At 28.8% G+C, this 12,005-nt stretch overlaps 1 protein-coding gene across 10 annotated transcripts in view; it reads right to left on the reverse strand.

Moving 5' to 3' along the window:
- Window positions 1–12,005, reverse strand: part of LOC107451019 (uncharacterized) — a 222,115-nt gene that overhangs the window by 19,721 nt on the left and 190,389 nt on the right. For all 10 annotated transcript variants that reach the window (XM_071187637.1, XM_071187638.1, XM_016066980.3 and 7 more), the window contains 4 exons: window positions 9,563–9,742; window positions 4,762–4,899; window positions 2,540–2,606; window positions 1,758–1,849 (listed from right to left, as the gene is read on the reverse strand). In XM_071187637.1, coding sequence (XP_071043738.1) covers window positions 1,758–1,849; window positions 2,540–2,606; window positions 4,762–4,899; window positions 9,563–9,742 — 477 coding nt within the window. The remainder of the gene's footprint in view (window positions 1–1,757; window positions 1,850–2,539; window positions 2,607–4,761; window positions 4,900–9,562; window positions 9,743–12,005) is intronic.

Consider the following 12,005-nt stretch of genomic DNA (forward strand, 5'->3'; position numbering starts at 1 on the left):
GCTGCAAAAAAATTATTATTCCCTTCAAAAGACAGAAAGTATAATTAAAGGATTCGAATTAACGCTATTAAAGTATAATTAAATCTTAATTAGTTCAAAGGGAAGTTCCCGTTCAAATTACAATGATATATAATTAAAATCGAAATGCCTCAACGGATTAAGTACTAGCTTCCCAATGATGTGACCCAGGTTCAAATACCATATCACATCATCCTACCTTGGTCAAGCACCTTGTCTTGTTTTTCTGAGCTCCATTTTTCAGTTGCCATGATAGGAATACCACGTAATTTCGATCCTGGTCACAAGTTGCGGACAACGCCTGAAGTGGTACCCTTCTCTCCAAACTTCCACATCACATCTAAAGAGAGGACTTTCAGTCACGACAGATTTAACGTGCATCTAGCTACGTAAACACGCCAGTTGTTTAGTCGATTTCCAGGATAGAACTCACGACCCCTTGGCTCTCAATCCGTTGTGTGATCGACGCATTTACCGACAACACCAAGTTAGCTTTAGGTTCAAATAGCAGCGATGAAGGTACGGATCGCACAGTGCCACTCACTCCAACTACAGTGTTGGCGTTAATTATCTCCAGAGAGAGAGTCAAATCATGGGTTCGAATTACCATGTCCTCTTGGTAACAGTGAGATGTTTCTTTTTTTCATCTTGTAGGGCAATGCAGATTAGTTCTAACAAAACGTCTTCCACGACGGCTAGTTTGTCCTAATGCTGTATCCAGGAATTCCTATGTCTTCTGGGTTGGGTTCAAGTTCACAAATTTGCAAAGAGTATATTTTGCAAGAAGGTAATATTTTTTTTTTTCATCAAAGAATATTATTTAATTTATTCTTGTTAATTTACCTAAATAATATTGTACACTTATTTCGACCACTTTGCTTCAAACTATCTACTTAAAAACTTTCAGTAGAAAAAATACAAAAATTTAAACGTAAGGAAAGCAATCGAGTTATTTTTGAATCACTATGTCCCTATCGGTGACAAAAAAATTGCATTTTTTTAAAAAATGTTTTAAAAAAGGAAAGAAAAATGCGAATAAGAGATCAAGAGGACAATACGGCGTGATTTAAAGATGATAAACAGTTTTTACATTGATTAGAATTTCAATTTTCAATCGCAGTAGTTGAGTAGAATTTTTATTTACTCATACATGAAAAACAAGCAATTTAATTAGTTAGTAAAGCGATTAATTTCAAAATGGAAGTATGAGAATATATGAGTAGACCCATAAAAAAGCAAAGTTTCTTACAGAAGTTTCTTTAAAAAATATGCAATCTACTTTAAGATATCTAGAGGAATATTTGTTTTTCAGAAAATTTAAGGAACTATCGAAATTTAAGGTAAGGAAGATCAGTTGTGTTTTTAAGTACATTTATTACATAAAGAGATTAAAAAATAAATTCTGCTTAACGTCAGAAAATCAACTGGGCAATATGTTATCAAAGTTATTTATCACTTCTTTTTCCGAAAACTATTTTACTTCTATTACAGAATTTTTTTTGACAGTAGAATGGGGATCTGTTAAGTTAATAATACAGACTTTTAGCATGAAATAGGTATGTGGGACTAGAAAATTTCTAAATATTCTGAATGTAAATATTGTAAATATTCAGGGTGATATTCTTTTTTTTTATGGAATAGTATTTTACTACACATTTAAGAATATTTTATTCATAAACATATTGTTAAGTGCATAATATTATATTTGAGTTTGAAATTAAACTAATATGAATCCTTACTTCGATGTTAAGTCTATACATAATGTTTTCATCACAGTTCACTTTAGTTATATGAGCTCCACTATGATGGCCGTGACAAAGCCAAAGCTTGTCTGAAATATCAAAACTAAATATTATTATCTTAAGTTCATTTACATTCAATGAAAATTGAAGCTAATTTCAAACATATATTATTAGAGTTTTGCTTAATGAGCGCTCTTACTGTAGATGTTTAGGATACTTATAATGAATTTAAAAGAAGATTTATACATGATATTTAAACGAGGAAACAACAAAGTTATTAAAAGTTATCTAGTGAAACGCTATAGAGGAAAGTATACTGAAAACATCAAAATTTGTTTAATCTTTAAAAGAATCAAAGAAGATATGAAAGGATTTTATTAGAAACAGCTTTAAGTTTCATCAGGCAATCCAACAGGTTTTAGAATTTTTATTCCCGACTTCCTCACAAGTAATTTGTAAGATTTTGAAAATGGTTTCGTTAAGTTTCTCTTAAGCATTTTAAAAAACGTCTTTCTGGCTTAAAATTTAATTAGTAACCCCTAATAGGTATACTTTTGGCAATTTATCAATTTTTTTTAGCAAGAATTATAGAAATATTTATCAAGAGTGCTCATTAGGAAAAAACTCTGCATGCACTAATGACAAACATAAAATTTATTCAACTTTTAAGAAACGTTTCTTAAAGTATATTTTCTAAAACTTGATTTATCTTATTTAAAATCTATTGTAATTTTTGTCGATGGAAGAAAGAAAACATAGTTAATAATTTGATCAATTACCTTTATCATACACTGCTGCACATTCAATCACAAACTGATTCACACTTAGAAAGTCAAGTTCTGAAAACTGTAAGAAAATATGAATATTATGTAGCTGTCAATATAAAATTTAAAAATTCATTCAAAGTTTCATTCACTAAATGAAACAAATTTGTTTTAAAAAATTTTTAAAAATAAAAAAGGATTCAGTAAAAAAGTTTTAAGAAAAAGTGCAGTAAAACTAAAATGTATGACAAAGATTAATATATTTATTGGAAATCATTGAAAAAGGGCCATTATATCCAAATGACAATATAATTCAATGTATTTCTTCATTTATTACCTTTTTAATCTTTACTCATTGTTAATCGGTGACGACTTAACTCGTTATTGCACCTGTATTATCTATTTCAATTTATGAAATCTAGGGTGATGTCGAATATTGCAAAAGCTTTACACATCGTGTTAAGTCGTGTCTGCTTTATAATAATATAAGTAATATGCTACAATAATCTTTTATTTTACTTCCATATTAAATTATAAATTAATAGACGGTGACATGACATAGTTTTTGTGTAAGATTGCTGGTCAACGAAGTGACACAATTATAGCACGGTTAAAATTTTCGTTCTGCAATTACGGTAAAGCAACCGGCAGCAGTTTGTCCATACAATTAATCGTAAAGTTTATGGTTAGGCATATTTCTTTACCATTACTGGTGTGAAACTGTTTACAACTGATATAGTTTAAAAAAAACGAAAATATGAAATTTAGTTGGGTGTTGGAGATGATAGGTTATGCTAGAATTTTTTTAGGCAATAGACATTGGAGCTAGGTTGCAATTGAGCTGCGTTTTATAAAGTGAGCCGTAGCTAAATTAGATTATCTAGTGGGGACACCCATTGAAAGAGATGGGAACTACCAGATTCTTTTTTCTAGAGCAGCTCTGTGGTGTTGGCATCTATGGGGAATGAAAATTTTGTATTTCAATAACTGAGGAAGACAAGACACAGGAAACTCCTCATGTGTTGGAGGAATAGAAGTATTATTGTGGTGTCAACGCTAGGAATCGAAATTCAGACTGTCTGTTCAGACGGTCATGAAATTGACAGATTTGCGTTCTCGACTAAAGTATGTAACTATTTTCAAGAAACTAAGTGGCTTCATGAGGCGTTCCCCACACACTTCTTACTATAAGATTATTAGGCGTTCGCTGTTGTGTTAGACATCTGATGATGGAAAGTAAAAAATATGAATTCGTTATCCTTATCAGATGGCTTAGCCTCCAGATTTCGACGAACATGCTCTCGATTCTTATTGGTCGAAGGCCTAGTTGGTGGGGATAAAATTCTGGTTGTTTAACAGTATTAGGTAAAAAAGAGCTTGAATATACCATTTTCTTATGGTTATTTGGCAGGTTTGATTGAATATGTTAAAATAACAATTAAATAAATTGTTATTGTTTCCGAGAATTTTCTAACAGTATAAGAATGATGGTCTTATATACTTAAAGGAAAGGTAATAAAAGTGCTTTTCTCAAAAAATAATAATTTCTTTTTTGCATACAAATATATTCTAAGTTAAGATATATTAACTTTAACATAGTGTAAAATTATATTAACTTTACTTTAGTTGTGGACATATTTGCCCTCAAAATTTACATTTTCTTATCTATAAAAATGCCGACTAATAATGCCGACGTGAAAGCGGAATTATTAGCTTCAAATTTATTTGGAAAACATTTTGACAAGCATGCTTTAGTGTATACTCATTCTAAATCGGTGAGTTTTGATTTAGTGACCAATTAAAATGGTTTTCATTGAAATATACACTATTGAAAATAAATGTTTCAACAGCTAAAGCGAACGAGACAATATTTCTTTTTACATGTACTGGAAAAAATATACATCAAAACTGAGGCTTTGCTACTTTGTTTTTAAATTTAATTGTATTTAAGGTGCTTTTCTGTGTGCTCCAGAAGAAAAAAAAGAGTTTAATTGGTTCTACGTTATTTATACGTAGTTTTGAAATTCCTCTTATGAAAGTTTAAAATTAATTTTTTTTTTGGCGTTGTTAATTCAATCATATATATATTTTCCTTAACTTATGTAAATTGGAAGCATTTAAAGTTTAACTTCACCTAAAAATAATTAAAGAACAACTGAAAGGAAACTTGACAATTTTTTTTTACTTTTCTTTTAAGTTATAAAAGTAATTAATACACATTTAAGAGCAAAACTTACCATCCTTTCCCTGTCTTTTAAAGCAATTTTTTCTAAATCCATTTTTTTAGCATGCTCCTTTAGTGTTTTGTAGTAACATGCTTGTTTGGTTGCTATGTCTTGTCTTCGAGTAAAGGGTTTCAAGTCTTCGAAGGCTGTCTAGAGAGGAAAATAAAGTCTTAGGAGTGGCATTTGTGCTTATCTGAAGTTAATTTTTTGTCATTTTCCACGAATTTCGTTGTACTTGTTGAAATGAAAGTTGCTAGTAATATTCAAGAAAAATTCTTGAAATGAATTCTTGAAATATTGATACTTTTCTAACTTACATTCAATTAAATTTCTTGGGGAGAAAATTAGAAGAACTGATTTAATAAATAATAATAAGAATAAGAAGAAAACAAATAACTTCAACCCACTTCCATTCAGTTAAAAACATATAACTTTTACAGATCGTCGCCGGGTCTACAATCTAAAAAAAAAAAAGGTTAAACATTGAACTGTACTTTCACTACCCTGATATCGTGGGAAATTTCGTTACACTTAAGAATGTGCCGAATTGAACCAAATTTTCTTTCAAGTTGAACTATAGTTTTTTTTATTTGTAATCAAGCTCAAGATGGTTGAAGTTGCATGGTAATAGGGTAAACTTAATACCTTATTAAGGTTGTAGCAAACTTGTTCGATATTATGGTTCAATGTTGTCCAACTATGTGCCTAAGAGCTACTAATTTGTTAACGAGAAGGGTATCAACTTATGTACTGTGTAAAGTTTGTAATTATTTACAATGTTTATAATACATTAAATTCTGAATTTAAGAACTAAAAATCATGATTAACATAATGTCAAGCATTTATTTCGAGAAAGTGTTTCCGAAAATAACATTAACAGCGTCTTATTTAAAAAAAAACATTATACTTATAAGGCTTTAAATTTTGCAAGGTGTTAAACTAGACCACGTTTTCTTACAAGTTGAACTATAGTTTTCTTTTCTTTTTTTGTATTCAAGTTAAAGATGGTTGAAGTTGTATAGTAATATGGGTTCAACTTATAACTTTATATTAAGGTAAGTTATTTAAGTTCAACGTGGTCCAGAATTTCTAACTATGTGTCTGAAAGCTACTAATGGGTTAAACAGAAGGTAATATTAACTTATGTACTGTGTTAATGCAAATGTATCGTGTAAAATTATTTGTAATGTTAAAAGTTCATCCAATTCCTAACGTTAATTCAAGATCTAAAAAGCATTTATTTCCAAACTATCTAGCATTTACTTCGAAAAAATGTTTCAGGTAATAAAACTAACTGCGTCGTGTTTTAAAAATATTATATTTATTTTATAATTCTTGATTTTTATATTCATTATCACCTAAATGGTTATAAAACTGAATGTTTCGAATTTCAATTAATATAGTGCTTTGATAGAAATTCCAAAATTTATTTTAATGATGTGTTCTATCATTGAAATTTTGAAGATAATATTTTTTTGAAAAAACTTTAATAACGGTACAAATTTTAAGGAACTTTCTATTAGGAGGATCGGAAAATAATGCAGTTTCGGGGCATTTGATATTTGTTATCATGATTTTATTTCTTATCAATAATGTATTCACCCTCATTAGCAACAACCTTTCAATCGAAAATGAATAAAAATGGATCGAAAAAAATGAATTGGTTTATACTAATGAATATTTAATTCACCGAAACGACATTACTTTCCGGTCCCCCTAATATATAATTTATTTCCCTTTTCGATATTTATATATTAATTTGTAGTGCAATCCCTATGAAAATAAAGTACACGCAGTACTTTTTTAATCCACAATATCTGTTAAGAAAATCTCAGTAACCACACACACAAAGAATAAATCTAAAATATTATAGTTTAAAAATTACGTATCTCAATAGCAATTAATAATAATATTTTAAATGAATTCAATTTTACTTTATTCGCTTCGTGGACAGAGACATGTTCATTTCATTTATTTACGTAGACTCATTCATTTCTTAATTTTCTTATTCCGTAATTTTCCGATTTATCAATACGCTGATTTCGATAATTTATTTATTTTCTCTTTTACTGATTTGCCCTTAGATTTATTTGTATAATTCAATTATTTACTTTTATCTACGTTAAGTGGGCTTACAGTAAATGGATAAATTAAAATTTTAGTTTGGGTCTTTCAGAACATCCGTAATAAGAACCCCAAGTTAACATTGTAGTATGAACGCGAAATTACGGAATGCTCTTGATATTATTTCGCATTTTTATTAATAATAATAATGATTGAAAATGAATAATAAATATTTTGTTCATCCATTTTATGCCATTAAATGAAATTACTGCCATCTTCCTACTTAGAATACTGGTTGATGGCTCGCAGACATAAACGAAATTCATGTAAGTTTTGGAATTCTTTACATTTTTCACAATTAAGTTTATTCCTTAAAGACATTTTCTCAGTAGATGGCAGCACGAGAACTTTTGTTTAAAGTGACCTAATTATCTTGATTTTAAAACATTAAATTTCCTTTATTTTCATTTTTTTATACGAAACTTTTCTTTTCCTATGAGAATATTACCATTTCACAAAAGCTAGTCAGAAGAATAAATATATTTATAAATATCTATAATATTTACAGACTGTTTTCGTAATATATATAATTAAAGACTATAATGTATTAACCTAATTGAAACTTACTTAAAAAAAAACAGACATTTTGCTGATTATATGGCATTTGGTATTTTAATTATGCAATAGTACGGAACTTATTAAATAGTACTGATTGAACTTATTGAAAACTATATTTTTCACATTATATATTATTTGGTGATGTAATTGTGAAATAGAATATAATTGGTTAAATTAATTTATCATTTCGAATTTTCACAGCTTTTGTTAAAACTATAGAAAATTGGGTAACTACTGTAAATTTTGTAAACTGTTTAGCAGCGTAAATGCCAGCTGAAGTGGAAGTCAAAAATTATTTCAATATAAGTTTTGCACTATTGTTTTTATTTTATTTTATTATAGCTCTAAATGCTTCTTTTAATCAGGACTGAAATTTTATTTAGATTTGAGACAAATATTACATGCTGTCAAAATAAAATTTATGTTGACAGCATAAAAAACACGAATATTTGTTATCAAAATAAAAAGAGAAATGAATAATATTTTAATCTTGAATACTTATTAATGGTCGATTTTCAGTTGCTCAAATCACCACTCTTCAATAATTTCGTTAAATCAACTAGAAACTTTTTTAACCTGGCAATTTTAAAATAAATTCAGAATTTAGAGAATATAAAAAATTTAAATCCCTCGAAAAAGATATCTTATTAAAATATTTGCTCAATGCAAATTGATAAAATGAAGAACACTTTTTTTCTATGCATTGTGAAAAACTGCTTTCGAGTTAGGTTTGAAAAAAAAGAGATACCTATTGAAATAACCGTATGAAACGTGTTGTCATTTATAAAATTGAAAAGAAAAAATATTTGGAAATAATTTGTGTAAAATATTGCTTAATTATGGAGCAATCTTCGATCCGAGTTTTTTTTTTTTTTTTTTTTTTTTTTTTTTTTTTTTTTGGATTAGCTGGCACTGATCCAAAAAAGTCTCTGAAATTATCTGAATACTCTGCATTATTGGAAACAAATGTACAGAAAATATCAGTAAATGAACTGAAAACTCAATTATTAGAAAATATAAAAGATTGAATGAAATGTAGAAAAACAATGTTGAATGGGAAAAGTGTCAAATTGTAACAGGAAATTTAAACTCCGTAAACCACAGAATTATTACATGTTGAAAAGATATAGATAACACTGGGGAACAAATTTTTTGTTGCGTTCATACAAATGATCTTGACTAATTCGGGTGTAGGTATTTTAAATCAGAAATTAGTTTTGCTCCAAGAACTACAAATTTTTTTTAAATGGCATTTTTATTTTTTGTCGAAATGAACAAGTTTAAAAACGTTATATATAACAGGGGGCACGTAAATGTTGCCACAAACTTCTGTGAAAGTGAGGGCATATCATCAGAAATAAAATTGCGTAGGAACCCATGCCCGGAAATGTCGTCGTACGCGCCTATGGGCACTTCTCTATTATGACCTGCTCCAAAAAACACGAAAAAAAACAGCTCATAATAGTGTAGCGCCAGTAGCGGTGTATGATTACATTTCAGGGCTGGGGTTCCTATGAAACTTAAATCCTGATTATGTGAAGTTTGTCGCAATATTTAGGCTACCCCTGTTACATATAACGTTTTTCAACTTGAACACGAAAAAAAAAACAGCTCATAATAATGTAGCGCCAGTAGCGGTGTATGATTACATTTCAGGGCTGGGGTTCCTATGAAACTTAAATCCTGATTATGTGAAGTTTGTTGCAATATTTAGGCGACCCCTGTTACATATAACGTTTTTCAACTTGAGCATTTCGATAAACATAGACTGAAAATTTTATTTAAAAACAAAACTGTAACTTTGAGATCAAAAACCGACTGCAAATTTGAAATCTGCGATACGAAGGTATCTAAAATAATGTTTCCCAGTGTAATTTTTTAAAAGGCATATTGTAAAATGACAGTTTTTCAATAACATAATTGATTTAAATAATTGCTATATCAAAGCTGAAAATATTTATATTAAAAAAATATGCTCTGAAAAAAATGTACATCTGTTTTTTATTTGCGGAAAGCTAAGGTAAATAAAATATTCACAGTATATTAATAAAATAGAGCATTCATATTAAAAAAGAAAAAGAAAAATAACAATAAAATCAATAACGCAGATACTTATAAGTACAAAAAGTACCTGGAAAAGATGATCAACATCAAAGCAGAGTTTTGCAGCAGATTTGAGCTGCCTCATGATAGAAACAGTATCTTGTTTCGCCAATAGTGATCTTTCATTCATCTTGAGTATGGCCAATGAAAAACGGAAAAGTACTTTAGGACCCTCTAACAGAAAACAGTCCCAAATACGTAGTAAAGTCTGAAAAAAAAAACATTCGTTTGTAGTAAGCAAATTATTGTAAAACTCCCATGATTCATCAAACTTATAAAAAATTAATGAACACATTTAATATAAAAGTGGGTAAGTTAAACTAAAATAAACGAAACAGTTGGTAAAAAGTTTAGAGAATTGGAAATTTTTTAACTGTAAATAATTTTGAATTCACTGTAAAAAGAGGTATTTCAAAATGGAGCAAAAATGTGTCAAAATAGCTTCAAAGCAAAAAATAGTCGAATTTGAAAACCTCATGTCTTCAAAATTAAAACAGCTTATACTCGTTTCTGAGCAAAATGAATAGTCTCAACAGTGATATGGAGGGAATATTATGTGAGAGGATATCGGTAAGATTCGAACCAAAGACTCCCAGGTTCGTAGTACTACACTCTAACCACCATAAAAGTACAGCCCTGTCCTATAACGGAAGCTTTCAGTAACGGCCGCTGCAAAGACATACTAATTTCCAATTTCAATGTCTCAAAGGGTTGCAATTTGGAAAAGATGGCTCCAAAACTTAGTCAGGAGATCGGTAATTTTAAGCTCACTTTTTGCTTATTTCGCTATATCTTAAAATGTTTTAAGCAAATGGAATGCATGGCATGATGTATCATTGCGGTGGTCTATATATAAAACTTTCTAACTCCTCATCGACTAGGGAGTATCGTGGTTCGAGTATCTTTCTACGGATTCGGAGGTGCGTGGTTCGAAGCCAACGATCACATCTCCCGCACATTTATCCCTCTACATCTCGCTTGAGACTATGCATTTTTCTCAAAAATGAGCATATGATGTTTCAATTTTGAATATGGGGGGTTTTCAAATTCGACTATCATTTGTTTTGGAGCTATTTTGACGCAATTTTGAGAAAATCTTTTTTATTGTGTGGAGAATGCAGTTGTTTCAAGGCTCTTTTGAATCAAATGCAATGAATTCTTATATAATCAAATGCCTTTTTCATAGCCACATTCTCATATCGACAGTCAGAAAGATGGTTGCTTTATTTTTAATTTGCATAAAAAAAAAGGAAAATGTATAACACTTTGTTTTGTTTATTTCATACTTAAATAAGTAATTGATAAGTGATTCATAGTTAATAATTGAATTTCGTACCAAAATTAATAAAAGAGGCACTCCTCTGGTGGAGTACTTGCATACTCTCAATTATTTTTATATTTTTAGCTACATTTATAGTATTATACAGTAAAGCACTGTATATACATCATTCAAGGAATTGATGTAAATCGACGTATAAATGCAAAGGCGTATAACCGAAAATTACACAAATTGAAAGCACCTAATATTACTGATATAGAAAAATAGTAAAGGTAATGGTAATTAAATAAAAATTTAAATTATAGAAATAATATAAAAAAACAATAATATTTGAAACCAAAAATCGTTCACAAAAGAGGAAAAAAAATCATAGCTTTATTTCACATTTTGAGTGCTTAATATTTACAAATTTTTCCATACTGGTAGACATTCCAGAAGAAAAATCTTTGAAAGGAAATTTTTTTTTTCAGATCCTCACTAGAAATTCTCGCATCCATGCCAAATATTTATGGTAGTGTTTTTACATAATAAATTAAAATTAATAAAAATACTAAGTAAAAATAAACAAATAAATAAATTAAAAGGAGACGGATAATATATAATTTGCGTTTTTGCCGAGGTATATGCAAACCATTTTATCATTGAAATAGACTAAGAATTATCTGGGGCTTTAATGAAAAAGACGTATAAATGAGAAACGAATAAACAATGCTTTATTGTATTTTAAATAATTATATTATTTATTGCACATTGTTATTGAAAATTACAAGTAAAAATGAAAGCAAAATTTTTTGTTACAATATTAATATAATAATACTAGAAATATTTCTTTCTCAAAAAGTGTTTTTATTATTATAATAAAAACACCATCATCCAAAATTATATTAAATAAATGGAATCTTATTAACTTTAATGTATTACATAAATAATAATTACAATAATTTTAGCTATGCTTTTTACTTTTATTTTATACGTACATACTTTAATCTAATGATGCTACCAACTATTCTATGCACATATTGTAATTGAATGAAGCGATAATGAAGAATAAGGAATGAATAATGAAGGTTTAATAAAGAGAAACTCCTTAGAAGCATGTAATGACGTCTGATAGGCGGCATTTGATCATTTCCCATTTGGGAATTGCATCACAATTTGAGGATTGCCAGCGGCTCTCCAGTAAGGGAGGAAT

The sequence above is a fragment of the Parasteatoda tepidariorum genome, chromosome X1 (genome assembly GCF_043381705.1).
Source record: "Parasteatoda tepidariorum isolate YZ-2023 chromosome X1, CAS_Ptep_4.0, whole genome shotgun sequence".
In the NCBI taxonomy this organism is placed as follows: domain Eukaryota; kingdom Metazoa; phylum Arthropoda; class Arachnida; order Araneae; family Theridiidae; genus Parasteatoda; species Parasteatoda tepidariorum.